Below are 23,807 nucleotides of genomic sequence, written 5' to 3' on the forward strand. Positions count from 1 at the left end.
GCGGCCAAGTCCTCGCCTGGGTTTGAGCGAGCTCTACTCTTGACTTCCCTCGTGACTGGTTTCTTTTCCTTTTCTCTCCTGTCCTCCCGCCCCTGTCCCGCTCTCCGGAATCATGGCGGGCGGCCCCGGGGACGTTCGGAAGCTTTTCATCCTCACTACGACCCAGAATTACTTTGGACTGGGCTCGGAGTCTGGGGACCAGCCCCTGCTGTGCGGCGGTCCTGAGATCAACAACTTCTTGGATGATGGGAACCAGATGCTCCTCCGGGCGCAGCGGTCCGACGCGGGAGTCGACTTCTCTAACGCGGTAGGGATCCCTGCCTGCCCCGCGCTCCGGTCCTGCTCCCCGCGCCCCTGGGCCTAACACCGTCTGACACGCAGCGGGCATTGAGTACGGGTCTGTAGGATGGTTGAGTCATTAACCCCGTTCACTAGGAATCTTTAGGGTCGGATTTTACTCATTTCAGTTCAGTTCATTTTTTATTTTGAACTCAGAATTTGCAAAGCACTTTGCTAGGTTGGTGAGTTGGTGAACATATAAAAAGGATGGATAGTCATAACTAACATTCTGTCTTTACACTGTCAGGCACTGTTCTAAACACTTTCTGTGTATTGACATTTATTATTCACAGCAACACTGAGATAGAAACTATTTTCATTTACATTTTATGGCTAAGGAATGTAAGGCACAAAGGTTACATCCTAAGTGTGAACTACTCCACTTCTGTACTAGGTTGTATAATTCAGAGTAGGGCGCCCTCCTCCCGCCATCTGGAGCCTCACTCTAGTGGATTATAATCTGAACTGAGATGTGAATGGTGAGTTGTAGGCGTAGGTAAAATAGGGAATAGGGTTCTGAGCAAAAGCAATAGTAAGTAGCAAGAAAGGCCCTGAACAGGTTCTCACTTTGATTTCAAAGGGCTGATGTTTAATGAATGACCACAAAATTGTGGAAAATTGTGTCACAGGCTGATCATTTAGGACCTTGTACACCAGTGGTCCCCAACCTTTTTTGGGCCATGGACCAGTTTAATGTCAGAAAATATTTTCACGGACCGGTCTTTAGGGTGGGACGGATAAATGCACAAAATAAAATTATGCGACCGGCGTAAAAACTGTGGTATTTTTAAATACAGTTGTTGAATTTATGATATTTATTGGGCTAAGTTAAAGGAGGAATGAGCATGTCCTCATTATTCAGGCTGTATTTAAATTTGTTATTCTGACAATGTTTCATGTCTGACATCAATATGTAATATGATAGGTTCAGGCTCGCTACCAATCACGAACCTACAACAATAAAAATAAACACGAATCCACTGTGTACTTGTATACAACTTTATTAGAAGCGTCCTCTTAACATCGCACCAACAACATAATATGAATAACATCCTCTCTGCCTCCAAACACTTTCCAGTCGCTATGGTAACGTTTAAACATGCCTTAAAAATAAGATACAACACAAAAACAAATATAAAGTGCATGAAAAATACAACTCACCATTATTATGAATATTGTAAGTTAAGGGTTATTTATTATAATGTTTATATAGAATGAGAGATAGTAGCCTATCTCTCAACAACCATACGCTAAATCAGTGGGAGCCCTGAGCTTGTTTCTCTGCAACGAGAGGAGACGGTCCCATCTAGGGGTAATGGGAGACAATGACATCCGAAGTGTGTTGCTTATGTCCAGTCTATTCCATAATTTTGTTTTGGTTGCTGTCACTGCAGAAAATCCTGCTTCACACAAATAGGATGTCGGAAATGGCAACAGGGTTTTTAGTGCTTTTGTGGCGATCTTGGAGTATTCTGCCATAACTTTAATCCAGAACACTGGCAGAGTTGTAGTCTCGAACATACTTTTAAGGCCGCCGTCATTTGCCATCTCTAGTAGTTGATCCTCTTCTTGCATAGACACGCTGGATTCACCTGGTTTGTTGACATGGATCACGGATCCATTCCTTGGCAATTCGTGGGTCTTTTGTGGTTGGGAAGTAGCGTTCAAACTTTTTTAAAAGCAAATACAGGTGATTGTGTACCAGCTTGGACAATGAAGGCTTGGGCTCAGTCTCTTCCAAAATTCCGGCGAATGTTTGAAACATGTCAAATATACTCCTGTTCACGCATCATCCCCGCAAATCCAGTTTGGCTTTAAATGCAGCTACTTTATCTGCCAACTTGAAGACAGTTGTCATTTTCCCCTGAAGTGACCGATTGAGTTCATCGAGGAGGTTAAATATGTCGCACAAGTAAGCAAGTTTTGCAACCCATTCCTGATCACTGAAATGTGCTGCTAGCGGTGACTTTTTTTCTAAGAGAAATCTCTGCAGCGCTCTCGTAATTCAAACACTCTGGCCAGGGACCTCCCTCAGGATAACCATCTTATTTCTGTATATAAGAGAAGGTGTCTATGCTCTGCGTTCATTTCCTCACAAAGCTGCTTGAACAGGCGCGAGTGAAGGGCGTGTGCTTTGATGTGGTTAATAACTTTAATGACATCATTCAATATGCTGTTAAGTTCTGGTGGTATATTTCGGCTAGCCAGCATTTCCCTGTGAATGACACAATGCGTAGACTCGCATTCAGGTGCAACCTCCTTAGTCCGAGTAGTTAAACCAGACATCCTTCCGGTCATGGCAGCAGCTCCATCTGTGCATATGCGGACACAAAAAGATCATTTCAGTTTTCCTGATATATAGTCATCCAGCGATTTAAATACATAGTTCTGCGGCTGTGGTTTTGGTTGGCAATGATAGTGCACATAACATATCCTCATGCACATCCTCTTGATAAAGATAACACCCGTAAACAAGTAACATTGCCTTGTTGTCAGTATCTGTAGATTCATCAACCTGGAGAGTGTACCACGGTGATTTATTAATCCTTTCCAACAATTGTGATTCAATGTCCTCTGCTATTTCTTCAATGCACCGTGTGATGGTGGTAGCCAAAAGAGGCATCTGTGCTATCTTTTTAACCGCAGCCTCTCTTAGAAGTTTACGACAAATGTCTTTAGTGGCTGGAAGGATCAATTCTTCACCAATGGTGAATGGCTTCTTAGCCTTAGCAATATGATTATCCACCAAGTATGATGCTCTCAGTGCACTCGCATTTATTGATGTAGTGGCCACCAGTAATTGTTTCTGTCCTTCTTGTTCATGCTTTTTTCTTTCAAAATACTCAGAAGGCTTGTCTTTTAAAGTAGGGTGCTTGGTCTCTAAGTGGCGAAGCAGTTTTGAAGGCTTCATTGTCTCATTACTTAGCCAGTCGCCACATATTATGCAGAGTGGCCTTCGTGCGCGAGAATCACCAGTTGCGATAAATCCATACTTCAAGTAGGACTCCTGGTATTGTCTGTTAAATGAAGCCTTCTTTTTCTTTGAAGTCATAGGTTCTTCTTCGGTCTCCTCACTGGCCCTTTACCACTTCACAAAAAAACTTTCGATGGAATTTTGTTTTTCACTCATTTTGCTAGTTTATGGGTTTAATTTTAGCGGCAATGTATCATGTGACCGAGACAAGCGTCAGGAGTGAGTCTTAGACAGATGTAATAGAGAGAATCTGGTCATTTTAAAAAAATAAACATTGTTCAGACTTAAATATAAATAAAATGGAAATAATGTAAGTTATTTATTCTTTCTCTGTGGACCAGTACCAAATGGCCCACGGACTGGTACCGGTCCGCGGCCCAGAGGTTGGGGACCACTGTTGTACACCATTTGGGTTGAATAGGAAGTCATTGATAATGTTAAGTCGTTGGTAATCTTGAGCGAGAGAAAGATTTGATCTGGGTTATGTTTTGGGATGGAGGTTGACAAATTTTCTTTTTCTTTTTTTTTATTTTTTTAATTTTATTTTTCTGAAGCTGGAAACGGGGAGGCAGTCAGACAGACTCCCGCATGCGCCTGACCGGGATCCACCCGGCATGCCCACCAGGGGGTGATGCTCTGCCCATCTTGGGGCGTCGCTCTGCTGCAATCAGAGCCATTCTATCACCTGAGGCAGGGGTCACAGAGCCATCCTCAGCGCCCGGCCCAACTTTGCTCCAATGGAGCCTTGGCTGTGGGAGGGGAAGAGAGAGACAGAGAGGAAGGAGAGGGGGAGGGATGGAGAAGCAAATGGGCGCCTCTCCTGTGTGCCCTGGCCGGGAATTTAACCCGGGACTCCTGCATGCCAGGCTGACGCTCCACCACTGAGCCAACCGGCCAGGGTGACAAATTTTCTTAATAGGCCAGATAAATAGTTTAGGCTTTGTAAACCATAAGATCTCGACTTCAGCTGTGCCATTGTAATGTGAAAGCAGCCATAGAAAGTATTTAAGTCGATGAGTTCAGCTAAAAGATTCTAACCTTTATTTTTGAACACTGATATTTAAGTTTTATATAATTATGTGCCGTGAAATACTGTTTTTTTATTTTTTAAAAGATGTAAAAATCATTTTTAGCTTGTGAGTAGTACAAAACCAGGCAGCAGGTTGTAGTATGTTGATCTTGATCTAACCCAGTAGGGGATAGAGGTATTTGACATCTTAAGAAAGAACAACTTTATACCTTGACTGAACAGTTATTAAATAATATAGTTTCAATTAAGAAGTAGTAGTTGCCAATGATAGGGAAGTGGGAGGAGAGGCAGCTAGGAGCGTTGCCTTGCAGTTTTCCTTTTCTCAGAGGATAATGGCTGACCCTTTGCTTTCAGTCTGACTTTGGCCAGGACAAAAACTTATTGTCCTGACTGATGCCCCAGGGAACCTTGGCTAGTGACTATAGTTGTTGTTTTCAAAGTATGATCATAAAATGTGTATTTTTTGAATTTTTTTTTCAGACAGGAGAGAGCGGGATGTACAAGGCTACGTACTACTTAATTAGTAAAGCATGCATTTTTCCAATCTACAGGTCTGCAGCTTGTTATCTCGCTTGTAATTGGAATGAAATGATAATCCTAGCAATAGAATCCTAATGTGTGAAAACGGGAGTAATACAGCTACACCAATAAATGCCAGTTCCTTCCCAGCAGTGAAAACATACAATGATTGAGATAAGAGAAAAGTAGAATGAAACTCAGTCATGTATAAGGTATTTTTCACACACAGCAGTGACCTTGTTTGAATGCTTTTTAATGCATGGACTTCTCCTCATGGGAAAAGAAATGATAACAACTGATAATATGTCTGTACTGCAAGAACTTCTTTTAGGCAGTATACTTTTCAGCTAATGGACTACTTCAGGGGTCTCCAAACTTTTTACACAGGGGGCCAGTTCACTGTCCCTCAGACCGTTGGAGGGCCGGACTATAAAAAAACCTATGAACAAATCCCTATGCACACTGCACATATCTTATTTTAAAGTAAAAAAACAAAACGGGAACAAATACAATATTTAAAATAAAGAACAAGTAAATTTAAATCAACAAACTGACCAGTATTTCAATGGGAACTATGCTCCTCTCACTGACCACCAATGAAAGAGGTGCCCCTTCTGGAAGTGCAGGGGGGGGGGTCAGATAAATGGCCTCAGGGGGCTGCATGCGGCCCACAGGCCATAGTTTGGGAACTCCTGGACTACTTGCTATTAACTGACCTAGTTTAAGCATGTTTGCTTTAGTAAATTCCTATGTAGTTGCAATTTAAAATAATCTAGTTAAGTGTTAATTTAATAAAAGAAATTTGATGATCAAATATTTTTAAGAGAAACTTTTGGTTCAAGTAATTTAGTGAAAATTTTGATTCAAGTGATTTTAGGAGACAGACAACTAAGTTATTTTTGAGTTTATGTACAACTTAAAAACCTATGAAAATGCTAGGTTCAGGTAAGCGGGTAATTAAAATCCTTGCTATAGACCAGGGGTCGGGAACCTTTTTGGCTGAGAGAGCCATGAACGCCACATATTTTAAAATGTAATTCCGTGAGAGCCATACAATGACCCGTGTATGTTACGCATTATCCAATAAAAATTTGGTGTTGTCCCAGAGGACAGCTGTGATTGGCTCCAGCCACCTGCAACCATGAACATGAGCAGTAAAAAATGAATGGATTGTAATACATGAGAATGTTTTATATTTTTAACATTACTATTTTTTTAATTAAAGATTTGTCCTCCAGCCAGATGCAGCCATCAAAAGAGCCACATCTGGCTTGCAAGCCATAGGTTCCCAACCCCTGCTATAGACTATCTGTAGTATAGTGAAGTGGAATAAATACTTCTCGTCCATGTGTGCCTGGGGTGTACAGCTTTGCTGTGAATCTGGCTGGAGTGGAGTAGTTAGCAGTGCAAGTCATCAGTATTTATGTCGTGGTTTCTGTTTATAAATCACTTACCAAAATAGTTTCATAATACAATCACATATAAATGAGGAAATCTTTTAAAACTCGGGTATTCTTTTTATTATTTTATTTTAATTTTTAATTTATTGATTTTAGAGAGAAGAGGGGAGGGTGGAGCTGGAAGCATCAACTGGCAGTAGTTTGTCTTGTATGTGCCTTGACCTCACAACCCCAGGGTTTCAAAGTGAGATCATCAACATTCCAGGTTGAGGGCTTTATTCACTACACCACCACAGGTCAGGCTAAAACCCAGATATTCTTATGGAGCTGAGATAGATTGGTTGAATATGCTATATAGTTATTTTTTAAATGCCTATTTTCTCAAGGGATAACATTACTGTGATAAGCATTTTAGGGAATATTTCTTTCAAATATTAACTTTTATGAAGGTGTTGGGCATATGAGTTCATAAAACTTGTATTTTCTGGTTTTGCTCACTTTTATTGTTAAAAATGGCCGCTGCTCATGTGAATTGCACTGCCTGGTGAAATTGCTAATTACCTTCCTGCTTGGGAAGGGGCTTTGTTATGCTAATGTGTGCTGGAGGAAGGGTTTTCGCTCCAAAAAGTTTTAAGAAGAAAGAAGTAAGGAGAAGAAGACCATGTTTTTGCAGAGTTTGTGCAGAGAGAAGGAGATAGGGAACCAGAGGTGACTGAGGCTGTTGGGGGGGGGGCCTTTAATTCTAGGAAAAACTGGAAGAGATTCTCCTGGTTGTAGAACCGGAGAATGTATGAGTGGGTTTTGGTGATCTGTGAGTTTTTTACTCGCCTGCTGGGTGTAAGGCTAGAATAAAGGAATGGCCCACCATTTCTTGGCTCAGTTGCTTCTTTACTATCTGTCCGAATCTAATGGGAACCTGCACCTGAATGGCCACAGCAATGGCCGTGACTACTGCCCTTGCAGAAGGTAACAATAAAAATCATTTATTTATCACTCTAGATTGATTTCGCTGACACAAAGGATAAAGTGCTGGTGTTTTTCAAGCTGCGACCTGAAGTAATTACTGATCAGAATCTACATAATAACATTCTTGTTTCATCTATGTTAGAATCACCTATAAATTCCCTTTATCAAGTAGTGCGGCAAGTATTTGCCCCAATGTTGTTAAAGGTGAGTAAAGTAGCTGTATAGTCATTTTTTTAAACATAGATTATTTGGATAAATACTTTTATAAACACAAATATAAATAGTACTTTATATGCTGTTAATGTCATTAGTATTTAATTTTTTTAATTAAAATATATTTTACTTAAAAATTTTTTAAGTCAGCTTTGAAGACAAATAGAGAAATTAGAGAAAAACATAAACTGCAATCCACATAAGCTCTTACATTGCCATAGGGACTTTTTCTCTCCCTTATGAGATGGAGGTAGTGTCAAGCGTTGAGTATAATAAGTGAATTTGGATTTAGTTCTTTGCTAGTGTTAGTAAGTCACTCTGATTGGCAAGCTTTTGATCAATGTTTGCTCTTGTCTGTTTTTATCTAGGATCAGGAATGGAGTGGAGACTTTGATCCCAAACTTCAGAATCTTTTGAGTGAACTAGAAGCTGGATTGGGTGTAGTCCTACGAAGATCAGACATTAATTTATCAAAATTGAAATTTAAGGAAGATGACACACGAGGTATATCGCCATAGCTTAGTCAAAGAAAATCAAAATGATTGTCTTATTAGCATGTTAGTCAACTAAAATATTTCTTCACAGATTAGGGGCCATTTTAGCCAGTGAAATCACCAACCAAAAGCACACAAATGTGACACTAAATAGGCTACTAAAGACTAGGAAAAAGACTCTTGTTTACTAGGAGATAGGAAATGAGAAGACAGTGCTACTTTATCCAACCTCAGTAGGGAAACTATGTGTTCAGCAACTCAGATTTTTCATTGCTCTGCTCATGTCTGCAAATGCCTAACAAAGCAGGTGAGAATTGATTTTAGGCTTACATGTTAGCAAGTAGGCGAATTTCTACATCCATGATCTTTAAATACTGAGGATTGACTCTAACTGTATATTTTGTAAGGATTATTGACTATTGATGTTTATGTTAAAACATTTTAATTATAATTTTATTATGGCTATAGATATATTATTACTCATATGAACATTTAGTATAAAATACATGATCCACAAATTATTATTTAAAGATATTGGATATAGCCTAACCAAGTGGTGGTGCAGTGGATAGAGCAATGGATTGGGACATGGAGGACCCAAGTTCAAAACTTCGAACTTACCAGCTTGAGCTTGGGCTCATCCAGCTTGAACGTGGGCTCATCCAGTTTGAGCATGGGTTTACCAGCTTGAGCGTGGGTTCTCTGGCTTGAGTGGGGGATAATAGACATGACCTCACGGTTGCTGGCTTGAGCCCAAAGGTCACTGGCTTGATCAAGGGGTCACTTGCCCTGCTATAGCCCCCGGTCAAGGCATATGAGAAAGCAAGCAATGAACAACTAAGGAGCAGCAACAAAGAATTGATGATTATCTCTCTCCCTTCCTGTCTGTCTGTCCTTATCTCTGACTCTCTCTCTGTCAAAAAAAAAAAAAATTAAGATATTGGATATAGTTTTATTTATTGCTTGATTAGTAAATTTAATGTCTTTGAATTCCACAGACCCAGAAAGAATAATGATTTATGTCTAGCATGTGTTATGCAAGTAGATATTGTCCAGTTCATTGGAAAATTAAAAGCAAATTTAAAAGTAAAACTATTTTAATTTGCTTAAATTTTGAAATAAAATAGCAAAGATTTATTATTTTATTTTTTAAAAATTTTTTAGAGGAAGGAAGGCAGAGATAGACACTTGCATCCACCCTGATTGGGATCCACCCAGCCAGCCAACTAAGGGACGATGCTCTGCCTATCTGTGGCCTTTGCTCCATTGCATCTGGAGCCATTTTTTAGGGCCTGAGGTGGAGGCTGTGGAGCCATCCTCAGCACCCAGGGCCAACTCGCTCTAATTGAGCCATGTCTGCAGGAGAGGAGGAAGAGGGGAGAGAGAGAGAGAGAAAAAGAGAGAGAGAGAGAGAGACGCGAGAGGGGGAGGGGTGGAGAAGCAGATGGGTGGTTCTCCTGTGTGCCCTGGCTGGGAGTCTAACCTGGGGTATCCACATGGGGGAGCCGACACTGTACCACTGAGCTAACTGGCCAGGGCTGCAAACATTTATTGATTAAATCATTCTTATTTTTAATTCAGGTAATATTCAATAACATGAATACTTTTCGAATTAGATTTAGGAAAGTGTTGTGTTGGAGAAGTAAATCCATAGATGTAAGAAGCAGATGACAGTAGAGGATGATTGGGTTATAAACACATAAAGGAATCATAATGAGCAATAAACTTGATATGAATTATAAACTTGGTGTGTTTATTGTTTCCAGTGGATTCAAGTAAGAATTCCTATCGGTAGAAATTATGAAACTTTCTTTCTGAGATCTTCAATAGTACAGGGAATACGCAAATTCAGCAAATAAATCAGATTACCTTCTGACTTTTCATTTTCAATTGACATAGATGTATTTTTCCTTTTCATTTTTTCAGGTATTCTTACACCAAATGATGAATTCCAATTTTGGATTGAACAGGCTCATCGTGGAAATAAACAGATTAGTAAAGAAAGAGCCAGTTATTTTAAAGAGTTATTTGAAACAATTGCAAGAGTATGTGATTCATCCATGTTATATATTAGGCTTTCAATAAATGTACTTTAGGATTCTATTTTTAATAAATTTATCTCTTTTAAACCCATTACTTGATGGTTGTGAACAAAATTATATGTAGCAAAGTTTACTTAAGGAATATATTTAATGAGTAGAACTTAAACATCTAAACTTAAAAAAAAAAAAGTTAAATTCTAATCTCTACTAAAAATTTTCCTCAAACATAATTACTTTTCTGCAGGTAGATAGTGGGAAAAAAAGTTTATACACTAATAAAGGTTTATCTACATGGAGGTAATATATATTCTTTTGAAAGAATGTTCACATGACTAAAATTAGCATTTTGAAGTAATCTGTAATTTGATTTTACTTTCTGTTTTTTTAATCTGGAATTTTAAAAGTCTTAGTTTTACTTATTTGATGATTATTCCTTGATGTACTACAGAAAGGTTAAAATAAGTGACCGTGTAAATTATGGTTATGAAAACCTATTCTTTTCAAAAAATATATATATATATAATTTTCTATTTATTTCCAATATCATTCAATAATACTTTAATGAAGTATTTGAAATGGTTTTAAACTTTCTTTGTTAACAGTGGTGAAGTGTAGAATAATAAACCTTGTACTACAATCATTGTGTTATTGGTAGCATTGTGCAGTAAACGAATGACTAAAGATATGCCAGCTACAGTGGGTGGTATATCTATGACATTAAGGCTACCTCTGTTTGGGTAAATCATATAAAGGAATCCAAACTTATAGAAAATCTGTCTTAGGGTAAAAATAAATGAATATATTTTTTGCAATTATTATTTTTTTCTGTCTCATGAAATTTGTTTGCAAAAGAACTTATAAAGAAGCAATATATCATTTGGCAGAAAAAGGAGAAAATAATATGACAAATATTAGAGTTTTAGCAGTTGAAAAAGTCTAAGAACATTTTGAGTTTACTGCCAAAGGTAAATATATGATTATGTCTGAAAATGAATGCATTTTGGTTTTAGGAGTTTTATAACTTGGACAGTCTGTCCTTAGTGGAAGTTGTTGACTTGGTGGAGACTACTCGGAATGTTGTCGATGACGTGTGGAGACAAACGGAGCATGATCATTATCCTGAGTCACGAATGTTACATCTCTTAGATATCATAGGTACTATGTAGTAAAGAAATAAGGTTTTGAAATTTTAGAAGCCCATTTTATTTTGTTTTGTTTTTTTCCTTAATTCCATACTTAAAATGATCCCTAATGTAGTAATTGTTGCTTCAAGTAACTCTTAAAGCAAATTATATAGAATTATTTGAGCAGATATTTGTATATAGTTGGTTAACTTAAATTATGTGTCAAATTCTTTAACCATTATTACAACTAAATTTACATAGATTTTTAGACACTATACATGTATTAATTTAGAATTTATTTTGTAATGAACTCAAAATGTCTTTACTATTGTGTTGGTTTATCTGTCAATATTAAGAGTACTAACACTTTTATTTTTATTTATTTATTTATTTATTTTTTCATTTTTCCGAAGCTGGAAACGGGGAGGCAGTCAGACAGACTCCCGCATGTGCCCGACCGGGATCCACCCGGCATGCCCACAAGGGGGCGATGCTCTGCCCCTCTGGGGCGTCGCTCTGTTGCATCCAGAGCCATTCTAGCACCTGAGGCAGAGGCCACAGAGCCATCCTCAGTGCCCGGGCCATCTTTGCTCCAATGGAGCCTCGCTGTGGGAGGGGAAGAGAGAGACAGAGAAGAAGGAGAGGGGGAGGGGTGGAGAAGCAGATGGGCGCTACTCCTGTGTGCCCTGGCCGGGAATCGAACCTGGGACTCCTGCACGCCAGGCTGACACTCTACCACTGAGCCAACTGGCCAGGGCAAGAATACTAACACTTTTGATTCAGTATATACTCTTCTCATGATTATCCTAAGGAAATAGTAGACAAGTATATAAGGTGTATATATAAGGGATATGTATTGCAGCATTGTTTGTAACAAACAGCAGTTGAAAATTGGTTGCATAATGCTATACTATACAGTAGGCTCTGCAGCCTTTAGTAAAATATATACATATATATATTTCTACACTTTAAAGATGTACATGGTATAGTGCAAAATGCAAAAATACTTCTGTTCTTTGAAAAATATTTGTTACTGACAGCTCTAAGGGTGTGCATGCAGTATTTCATAGAACCTGTTTGCTAATTTGTATATTAATTTTGTCATGAGTATGTATTCTATAATTATTTGTAAAAAGATATCTTTAAAAAATTTGCATTATGTTTTATTAGGTGGCTCATTTGGAAGATTTGTTCAGAAAAAGTTGGGAACTTTGAACCTATGGGAAGACCCTTATTACCATGTGAAAGAAGGTCTGACAGCTGGTATTTCAATATGTGAACAGTGGGTGATTGCCTGTGATCATCTAACAGGTCAGGTGTGGCAGCGCTATGTTCCTCATCCCTGGAAAAATGAAAAATATTTCCCAGGAACACTTGACAAACTAGGCAGACGCCTTGAAGAGGTAGCATTCGATTATTTGTCCCTTTGTCTTAAACTGTGTAGTATCTCACTTGTTTATCAATGTCTTTTATAATTAATAAGCTCTACACATCTGATAGAAACTATTTATATTTTTGGGAGAGAATAAGGATTAACGTCTGAAGTGAATTAAGGTCGGTTGAGGCCTTGGGTGCAGAAGAAAATACTGGGCCCCTTAAAAAAAGGAGAGAGACAAGGAAAATAAAAATATTTACACGTTAACCATATTTTTAAATAAATAAAAAATATTATGTACTATTAAAGTTAAAATTACACATATGAAACCAAACTTGGTGTCATTAAAAAAAAGTGTGGCCTGACCTGTGGTGGCGCAGTGGATAAAGCATCGACCTGGAAATGCTGAGGTCGCCGGTTCAAAACCCTGGGCTTGCCTGGTCAAGGCACATATGGGAGTTGATGCTTCCAGCTCCTACCCCCTTCTCTCTCTCTGTCTCTCCTCTCTCTCTCTCTCTCGCTCTCTCTGTCTCCTCTCTAAAAATGAATAAATAAAAAAAAATTAAAAAAAAAGAAAGTTAAAAAAAAAGTGTGAAGTTGGGGTTTTGTGGGGCCCTTCAGAAGTCGGGGCTCAGGGCGTGCGTCTGGTGTGCTCACCATTAAATCTGCCTCTGGTTAATGTTCATGTGAAGTTTATGACAGGGCCAGGTGCACAGTGGGCATTAACTGAGAGCTGGTTTCCATCTCCTTTCTTTTATTTTGGTGTTTGAATGTTCAACTGGTAAGTTGCAGACTTCTCTTTTGTTCTTTGGTATAAAAAGATAATCAACCCACTTATCCATGTATGGAAGCTATCAGACATTTTCTTGGCTATTGAAATTATTTTAAGCAAGGCAGCTTTTCAGGGGGATACCCAGTAGAAATATTTGAAACAGCTGCTTAATTTTCATAAGTTATGAGTTTCAGTATAGGATTTATATGCTTAGTTTGAAGAGACAGGCAAACTGAGAATTTGCTTAGATTGCAAAGCTGACTTTTTCCATTTCTGCTTATGGAACTATAGTTCTTTGGGGACTTTTAAAAAACCCTTTTCATCATGAAATATTTCAGACCTACTTAAAAGTAAAATAGTGTAATGAATGCCAGTATATCCATACTCAATTTCAACATCCTTTGACAGTATTCAGTTCATATCCATCTTTGCCTGCCTTTATTTTTCCTTTTTGTCCGGACATTTTTAAAAGCCAATCCAAGAAATCATACACTTTTGTAATTAAAACATAACTACAATACCACTATAGCATCCATCAAAATTACAATAATTTCTTAATATTACTTTATAGCTATCCAGTGTTTAATTTTTCTGATTTGCTCAGCTTTCAGTTTGATAAGTGGGTTTAGGTGTTTTTAGCCTGATTCATCTGTTATGATGCTCGCCATCAGTTTTTGTCTTAATGACTTTAGATGCCATTAATGATCATGAGGAGATGTAAATAGGTATTTTCTAATTCTGTTGTTCTTTCTACATTTGTTAGTGATGATGAAAGAACCATTCCTCATCAATTTATTGATTACCCTGAAATAAAGTCTATTAAGAATAACAGTATAAACAATTCTTTCCTTTTATTTATCACTTTTTAGAACAAGGAATAAATTTGTATCATAATAAGTTTCATATGCAATCAGTGAAATGTTTTTCAGTAGTATTATTATGGACCCATGAGTTCTATTTTATGTATTTTCATCTATTATAGTTATTATTATTTTATTTAAATTGTTTCATGTTTGGGCAGGGAATGCCCCCTGTAAATTGGCCCTTGTGTCGTTTGAACATGAATTTATTATTTCTTTGATAATATCTTTATTTTCAAGCCTTCCGAAATGTACCAGCCCATCTTTTGCATTTTCTGTTTCATACCTGAAATTAGTTATTTCTCCAAAGAGCCTGGTTCTTTTTAGTGAAAAATGGTATTTAGGAATGAAAATCTGTTTGAGGAAATGTTAAATTTTACTTCGTTATTAGTGCTTTAAGGCCTCTTCAGTAGGCATTATTGTTAAATTGGTGTTTTGTTTTGAGCAGGAGTCATGAATTTATAATTGATATTTCTGACTAAAATAGATTATAATCTTTTTCTTATCCTTTTTTAATTACCTTTTGATTGTTGGTGGAAGTTTTAAATATAAAATATAATGATTTGTTTTTCTACTATTTGTAAATCATACATAATAGAGTTGTTAATACATTTCATGATCAGAATTGCAATTTAATATAGAATTTTGAAAATCAGAAGTACTATATTAAGTAGGGGAGGAGCTGGAATTTAAATGAGCTTTAAGCATAGTTTAAAAATATTTAGATTTTATATATTTTTATAAGATTTGAGCACACTGATTGTTGGATTGATATACTACATCTTTGTGTCATGTTGAACCTTAATGAGTAGTTTTCTCCAAATTATAGATTCAGTTTTATAGTTCATTTTAGAGAGCCTAAGTACAGAAGCTCTTGCCCTGTATCTTTAGGTTTTAGATCTTTTTGTGAAGATTTATTGATTTAAATAAATTTGTTGTTGTCATATTTTATGTTTCAGGTCTTGGCTGTTAGAACAATTCATGAGAAGCTTCTCTATTTCTTGCCTGCTAGTGAAGAGAAAATCCTGGCTCGAGTGTTTGAACCTTTTACTGGCCTGAACCCCGTGCAGTACAATCCATACACTGAGGTTGAATATATGTTTCTAAATACAATTTACTGTTTGTGTTATTCTTTTTTATTATTATTATTATTTTAATTGACTCTATTGGGGTGGCACTGGTTAACATAATTATACAGATTTCATGTGCCCAGCTCTAGATCACATCTCTGTACACTGTATTGTGTGCTCACCTTCCCAGGTCAGGTCTTCGTCCATCACTGATTATCCCCCCATACCTTCTTCCACCCCCCTTCCCATGTTCTTTTTAAAGGCAGATTTTTAAAATAGTGAAGTCTTAACAATATTTATAATTTGTTCAGCCCTTATGGAAAGCTGCTGTGTCTCAGTATGAAAAAATTACTGCACCTGCGGAACGCAGCATAGCAGGAAGATTGAAAAGCTATATTTCAGAGATTCAAGATAGTCCACAGCAGGTAAAATACTGAAATACTTTGTTTTTAATATTTTCTTTAAGCTATTTTAAGAGATACATATGTATTTACCAAGTCAATCCACTTGGGATAAACATATACTTTTATTTTGTATTAGCTTCTTCAAGCATTTCTGAAATATAAAGAGTTGGTGAAGCGTCCAATTATAAGCAAAGAATTGATGTTAGAAAGAGAAACTTTACTTGCAAGGCTTGTGGACTCAGTTAAAGGTAAAAGTTTTTTAGAGACTGTAGAGTGTGCTTGAGAAAATGTTTTTGTAGTTTACTTTGTTCTTGTTATGTACCATTTAGAACTAAGACCACACTTTATGACCTCCACATGCTGAAGATTAATTTACTATTTCTGTTATAAATGACAGATTTTTAAAAAGTTAACCCATTATTATATTTTTTTCTGTTTTCATTTGATATGTCAAGGTCCCTGAGGGTAAGGACCAACCCTTATGATATTTTTATCTACAAAATTGGATATAGTTCTTGGGACATTTAGGAAATCTTTGCTGAATGTGTATAACCATTTATTTGATTTAAACTTTGCAGATTTCCGATCAGACTTTGAGAATCGATGCCGAGGAGTCCCTGGTGATGCATCTGGACCACTCTCCGGCAGAAACCTTTCAGAAGTTGTCAATAATATAGTTTGGGTTCGCCAGTTGGAATTGAAGGTACTTGTTTTAATAAGTTGTAGGATACTAATTGTAGAATATGCTAAATTAAGGTAGAAGTTACTCTAGATCTGTTGTGAAAATATTAAAAAAAACATTCTCTGTTTTCCTTGGCATAGCCATCTAATTTTCATGTGAAATGTAGAATTCTGAAGAAGTGTGCTAAGGAGGTTGTAATAGTTCTCATTCCTTGTATAGAGATAATTATTGAATCATTTGTCATTCCCATTGCAGTTGTTCCAGGTAAGTGCTTACTTAAAAAACATTCAAGGGAAGAGAAAAGCATTCTTACACTGCACAGATACAGAGTATTATAAAGGCTAGCATGTTTGGTATTTCTACTTATTCAAGTTTGCATTTTTGATGTTTTATTTTCTGGGAAGTTATAATATTCTGCAGCTTAATATTGTCAGTGAGCTTTCCAAGGTGCTACAATGTTCTTTGAACAATTATGAAGGAAAGGAATTTCTCTCCTTTAAATTGCCATTCAAATCGGCCTAACTATTATTTGAGACATTAGCCAGAGCATTTAGTAAAAGGCCCAAACTGCTGCTTAAGATGTTTAGGAATATTGCTTAATTCTTGGAGTTTCACCTTAATTTCCCTTATCTTACCCTTCAGATCATGCCTTGTATGCATTGTCCTCTGTGTTTTGTTATCCTGAGGTTGTATAATTCAGAGGCAAACTAGGGGTTGTATTCTTATATTCACTGGCAGATTTTCTCTTGTGCTGTTATAGATGATTGGGAAAATAATTTTTAAGTCACAGGTCAGAGAAAGGGGCTCATTTTATGCTAATTTTGTTAGATTTTAAATAATAACTATTCTTATAATTTGACTTATTAAGGTGGATGATACCATCAAAATAGCAGAAGCTCTTCTGTCAGACTTGTCAGGATTTCGATCTTTCCATCGAAGTGCTAAAGATCTCTTAGACCAGTTTAAACTGTATGAACAAGAGCAGTTTGATGATTGGTCCAGGGATATTCAATCTGGTTTGTCTGATTCTAGATCTGGTTTGGGGTAAGTTTAAATGTACTAAATATTGAAATCTACACAAAATCTTTTTTCTTATGTTATTAATCCAAATGGCAAGATGGAAATAATCCAACTTGCTGCTGATTTAATTTTTTTTGTTAATATTTATCAACTTTTATGTCATTAAGGTTGGCAATTTGCTGATATAGTTGGTTGGCTGTCCCTTGGTTTCTCATGTCTGTTCCCCAGAACTACAGAGTCCCATTTTGGAGTTAGGCTTTCCATCTTCTGTGGTTTTTTGTTCTGGCATCCGTCTTTGTTTTTTTTATCCTTTTATCTCGATATTACATATGTACATATATACATATACATGCACACATTGTAAATTGTAATATTTCATTCATTTTAAGTTACCTTCTTCATGGTAGCCAACATCCCTAAGGCAGCGGTTCTCAACCTGTGGGTCGCGACCCCAGTGGGGTCGCCTAAAGCCATCGGAAAATACATAATGCATATCAGGTACTTACATTCGAATCATAACTGTAGCAAAATTACAGTTATGAAGTAGCCACCAAAATTATTTTTTGGTTTGGGGTCACCGCAACATGAGGAACTGTATTGCGGGGTCATGGCATTAGAAAGGTTGAGAACCACTGTCCTAAGGGTTTGGTAACTATTAAGCTATAGTGAATGTAAGTTAATTGGTCCTCATTATTCTAATAGGTATTTAAAATGAGTGGTCTAGAAACCATGGAATCTTTGTTCTGGTACACTTTCCCAGCATATTATTGTCTGTATTTTTAGAAATTTGTCATGTTTTAGTTTTTAGCAACTTGTTACTTTTTTAAAAGTAATTTTGTCTGTGGTATGAAATTCTATTTATTTTCTCTATATTGCAGCAAAGGATAATTAGACCTAAAGTGGTAGCTTCTTTAACTAAATAAATATTTTTTCCCTTTTATGTTGTGTTTTGTTTGTAGAGGAATAATGGAACTGAAAAGTACCAGGGCATAATGACTATAACTTCATGCTATTTAACGTTTTCCTTTCCACTCTGAACCTAAGCTTTGAGAGATGCTCAGGGCCAAAATAAAGAAAAAATAAGATTTCTTTAGTCAGCTAATTTTGGAATATAGACACACTTTTGTCTTTATAGCTGTAATAGAGATCCACTGTGTACCAAAGGACTGAGACTTGCCATATAGCGTCTGCTTAACATTGTTCAGCCTGGTATTTGTTTCCCATCTGTCAATGAAACACCCTGACTCTCGCTTTTTATTTTTTTGTAAAATTTATTATCCCAGAGTCAGTGTGTTTTGGAACATATTTTAGGATATGCTGGTATGTAGAAGCTAATTTTGAGGATTTAGTTCAAATAACGGCGAAAAGGACCACCATAATAATCGACTGACAGACATTAAGTTCATATAGGAAAGTTTTGGCTTCATCATTATTTTAATTTATTTTACAGTATGCCTAATTACCATATTTTCCCATGTATAAGACACTTCCATGTATAAGATGCACCTTAATTTTGGGACCCGAAAATGAAAAGAAAGTGTATTACATAAAGTTATTGAAGTCAAGTTTTATTCATCATAAAATTCATACAACTCCTCATCACTGTCAAAACTCCAATCCATTAGCTTGTCCTCATCTATGTTTGAAGATAAATCACTGTCTTTAATAATGAGTGCAAAAATAAGTGCGAAAACATGGGAAATTCAAGTAAAACAACTACAACCACTGTTTAAGATGCACCCAGTTTTTAGACCCCCAAATTTTGGAAAAAGGGTGTGTCTTATACATGGGAAATGCGGTTACATGTGTTATTAAGTAGGCTGACTAGTTTTGTTCTTTTCTTTTTAATAACTTACTTTCTAAGACCTGCAAGTTCTCTTAATTGTTGTAGTGATTTAAGGAAACGAGCATTATGTAAACCTGATCCTGAAAGAAAGATCGTGAGAATATAATACTTTATGCTTGTTTTAGCTCAGCTTAATTTTTATAATCTGTGATGACTTGAGTGCCCCAATGTAAAATTTACTATCGTAGCCTTTACAAGAAACAAAAAGGACAGTTGTTAGATACTGAAATAGAGCATAGAGATGAAACATTCGACAGTCTCTACTTGTACTGTTTTGATGTTCTTATCAGTGATCCTTGATTAAAAGTATTAACCAAATAGGAGGAATAAAAAGGAATACTTTTTAGTAAATGAATCAAAATTTTTTCTCTTTATGGTGGATATGACAACAGTTTTGAGTCTTAGCTGAAGGTTGAGTGATTGATTTTTCTGACTTCAAAACTGCTTGGTTGAAACATTAATGCTATCGTTTAGATATTTCAGTTTATTATCACAGTCTGAGTTGTGAGATACTATGTGAAAAAGATAACCAGTTGAAAACTATAATTTAAAGTATATTTTACTTTGGATTGACTTTATATTTACAGAATAGTTGTAAAAACTATTGTTTTTAATCTGTCAGAAGAGTAAGATCATGAAACTTAAAAAGTCATTTATTTTGTTTTGTAGTATCGAGGCTAATAGTAGAATTATGGAATTGGATCCTAATGATGGATCATTGAAAGTGCTCTATTCAGATCGGTTGGTGATTCTTCTGAGAGAAGTTCGTCAGCTTTCCACACTTGGTTTTGTTATTCCTGCCAAAATACAGCAAGTTGCAAACATTGCACAGAAATTCTGCAAGCAAGCAATTATTCTTAAACAGGTATAAAATTATATTTTTGAAAACATGGCTATTTTGAGTTCATTGCATTAGAATTTTTATTTTTTTATTTTTCTGAAGTGAGAAGTGGGGAGGCAGAGAGACAGAATCCCGCATGTGTCCGACTGGGATCCACCCGGCAAACCCTCTAGGAGGCAATGCTCTGCCCATCTGGGGCATTGCTCCATTGCAACTGGAGCCATTCTAGCGCCTGAGGCAGAAGCCATGGAGCCATCCATCCTCAGTGCCCAGGCCAAGTTTGCTCCAATGGAGCCTTGACTGCGGGAGAGGAAGAAAGAAATAGAGAGAAAAGAGAGGGGGAAGGTGAAGAAGCAGATGGGCGCTTCTCCTGTGTGCCCTGGCCGGGATTCGAACACAGGACTTCCACATGCCAGGCTGATGCTCTACCACTGAGCCAACCAGCCAGGGCCTGCATTAGAATATTTTAAGGGCTTTATTTTCTACCTTTGATTTTTTGGGCTAGTAGAAGAACACCATTAATGCTTGTGAAATTGATTTGCTAAGTGACTATGGTACAAAATTTGCTTTGTAATAGGCATTTAATAATTTAAGATGTTATTATTGCTTTTCATTTTAAAAACTTTTAGAAAAATGGAATAATATATTCTCCCTTTTCCATCTTCCCTCCATGTTACTTGCATGGATCTTAAAGGTCCTTCCACTTAAAGGGGGTCTTCTGCCTGCTTTCAAGGTGCAGATTGTTAGAGAATTACCAGGCTGATGGACTGGTCTTTGTTCTTGGTCATTTCCTCAGTCAACCTGCTCAGCACATTGCCATCATATCACTTACCTGTTTAAAATCAGGTATTATCACCTCAGCATCTGTCTCTTTGACACGGTGAACGAGAGCATTCTTTATTATGCACTAGCCTTACTGGCTGTGACCTTCACTACCAAACTCTTTCCCCATGCTGCACCCTGTGTTTCTGTAGCACATGAAACTCGGCTCTTTGAGTATGTCTCTGTGCATTGATATCTGTTCTTTCTGATTCGAAAACTCAGTTTTTCCAGCTCAAAATTTACTTTCTTTGTTGTGTCTTCTTTTAGTTAATTGTTCCTTATTCTGTGTGCAGTATGCAAATCACTGACTTTTTTTTTCTCTCACTTGACTATTAGATCTTAGAAGGCAGGAACGGTATCTCGTATATTTGATCTTCCACTTATTCTTTTGTTCAACAAAGATTCAGTGAGAACCTGTCTTACTAGGCACAGTGTAGCGAGGATATAAAAGTGAATAGATTACTATCATACTCTGGTGCAGGGTTTCTCAACTTTTGACATTTTGCACCAACTCTTTTTTATAGGGATGTCTTGTGCATTGTAGGTTGTTCTTAGCAGCATTCCTGGCCAGTAGCATGTGCCTAGGTCTAACAGTCAGAGATATCTCCAAACATTGCCAAATGTCACCTTGGGTGTAAATCAACTGTGATTGAGAACCACTGGTGTAGTGGGAGAGATAGAACTAAACATTGAGTTCTCATTCAATATCAAACCTTCTAGTACAGGGGTCCCCATACTACGGCCCGCGGGCCACATGCGGCCCCCTGAGGCCATTTATCCGGCCCCCACCGCACTTCCGGAAGGGGCACCTCTTTCATTGGTGGTCAGTGAGAGGAGCATAGTTCCCACTGAAATACTGGTCAGTTTGTTGATTTAAATTTACTTGTTCTTTATTTTAAATGTTATATTTGTTCCGTTTTGTTTTTTACTTTAAAATAAGATATGTGCAGTGTCATAGGGATTTGTTCATAGTTTTTTTTATAGTCCGGCCCTCCAGTGGTCTGAGGGACAGTGAACTGGCCCCCTGTGTAAAAAGTTTGGGGACCCCTGTTCTAGTAGATGCCTATTTCTGTTAATCTCCTCACTGGTTTAATTGAGGATCAGATTTGTAACGTAGCTTCCCAGTGCCACACAGTTAGTAAGTTACGATGCTGGGATTTGATACCAAATCTCTCTGACTCCAGAGCCTATATTTATTCCATTACAGTTCATGGAGTCCTGAAAGACATGTGAACATATAGATACAATATTTAATGTTTTATAAGTACTACATTATAAATGTTTAGAAAGTCTTGTGAGAGCATAGAGGTGGTAACTTTGCATTATATTTCTGGATAGGGTAGAGGTGGTATTAGATAAATCTTTACAGAGGGATGGTGTTTGACGTGAGTCTGAAAAGTATACATATGTTATATTAATACTGTTTCAGAGAGAGGAACTATGTATTCAAAAGCAGAGAGTCTCACTTTTGTATCCTAAGCATTTACTTAGCACAATAGGAGCTCAAAATATGAATAAATGATTATATAGTATTTTTGTTTCCCCCTGAACAACTGGGAAAATCTATTTATCTAAACCTTTACTTTGAGCGGATGTTTAGCTAAAGTAGGGAGGGTGAAGTAGGATTTTGGTTAGACAGCAGTATGGCTAGATTGTGGTAATTGTGTATGTTCTGTTGCTTCTGATTTTTCCTGATTTTGGATTTTACTCTTTTAAATGTATTGGAGAGTCATTGGAAGTGTTTGCATAAGCAAAAGGTATATTATTTATGTTTAAGAAAGGACCATTCTGGTTGCTTTGAAGGCTTTGCATAGACAATAGGAGGCCCTAATTGAAAATAGACCAGTTAGGAGACTTGCACTGGTCTTGCCAAGAGACGAGGGTGCTTAGATTTGGATGAGATAGATTGATGCAGGAGGGTGAAGTGGTTGGATTCAATACATATTTTGAAAGCTCATAGTCAATAGACTTCACTAATATGGATGTGAGAGAAATGTTAAGGACAATGCAAAGATTTTTTTTTTTTTTGAGAAATGGATAAATCATTGTTATACACTTAAAAAGGAACGAGCAGTTTTGAATAGTTGCAAGAATAAAGAGGTCAGTTTTTGTTGTTGTTTTTTTTTTTTTTTTAGTAGTTAACATGTTTTACTGGTTTCCTTTATATTCTCTATGAGACTGTACTTGAGTCCAGGGAGTAGGTTTTATAATTTTTGTTTAATCAGCCTCCAGGACATGGCTTGGCAAATTATAGGAACCCAACACATATTTGTTGATTGTGTATAATAATACATGTATACATGCTATAATGGAGAAAGAAAAACTTATTCTTTTTGGTAAATCATAGAATTGAGAAAGTTATTATTTATATTCAATTAAAAATGAAGAAAAATTAAAAATTAAGTGTGCTATTTATTATTGATGTTTGCTCACTGAACCTTTACTTTGTAGGTGGCACATTTTTACAATTCCATTGATCAACAGATGATTCCAAGTCAGAGACCAATGATGTTACAGTCTGCCTTAGCATTTGAACAGATTATCAAGGTAAGTGGATTTTTCATGTTACTATAAGTTTTTTTATTGATTAATTTTAGAGAGAGAGGAAGGGAGGAGGTAAGAGGGAAAGTGAGAGAGAGAATGAGAGAAACACTGATTTGTTGTTCTACTTATTTCTACATTCATTGGTTGATTCTTGTATGTGTCCTGACTGGAGATTGAACCCTCAACCTTGGCGTATCAGGAGTATGCTCTAACCAAACCTGGCCAACTCATGTTACTATAGTTTTTACATGTGGAGTGTTTCTTATTTGTTACTATTTTAGTATATCCTTCAGCTCAGTGAAAACAACGATCTAAGGCTTTGTTTTGTTCCCCAGTCACTTCCTTCATTTTTAACAGGTAACACTTTCTTTCAGCTATGAAATTAGGAAAACCCACAACAGTTTTAAACGTATGTTACTATGTGACTGCTAACTCTTGAAATCTATATTTTCAGTTTTCATAAACATGAA

The 23,807-nt window shown here is 36.8% G+C and overlaps 1 protein-coding gene across 4 annotated transcripts in view; it reads left to right on the top strand.

Annotated features, from left to right (window-relative positions):
* Positions 1-23,807, top strand: part of DYNC2H1 (dynein cytoplasmic 2 heavy chain 1) — a 320,182-nt gene continuing 296,375 nt past the window's right edge. For 3 of the 4 annotated variants that reach the window (XM_066371476.1, XM_066371485.1, XM_066371494.1), the window contains exons 1-13: positions 1-307; positions 7,262-7,432; positions 7,810-7,945; positions 9,862-9,980; positions 10,988-11,132; positions 12,272-12,504; positions 15,068-15,196; positions 15,490-15,603; positions 15,719-15,830; positions 16,161-16,285; positions 17,133-17,308; positions 19,800-19,995; positions 23,245-23,340. In XM_066371476.1, coding sequence (XP_066227573.1) covers positions 113-307; positions 7,262-7,432; positions 7,810-7,945; positions 9,862-9,980; positions 10,988-11,132; positions 12,272-12,504; positions 15,068-15,196; positions 15,490-15,603; positions 15,719-15,830; positions 16,161-16,285; positions 17,133-17,308; positions 19,800-19,995; positions 23,245-23,340 — 1,947 coding nt within the window. In that variant the 5' untranslated portion in view covers positions 1-112. The remainder of the gene's footprint in view (positions 308-7,261; positions 7,433-7,809; positions 7,946-9,861; positions 9,981-10,987; positions 11,133-12,271; positions 12,505-15,067; positions 15,197-15,489; positions 15,604-15,718; positions 15,831-16,160; positions 16,286-17,132; positions 17,309-19,799; positions 19,996-23,244; positions 23,341-23,807) is intronic. The other variant, XM_066371505.1, reaches the window with a different exon arrangement.

This window comes from Saccopteryx leptura, chromosome 1 (genome assembly GCF_036850995.1).
Source record: "Saccopteryx leptura isolate mSacLep1 chromosome 1, mSacLep1_pri_phased_curated, whole genome shotgun sequence".
NCBI classification, from domain to species: Eukaryota; Metazoa; Chordata; class Mammalia; order Chiroptera; family Emballonuridae; genus Saccopteryx; species Saccopteryx leptura.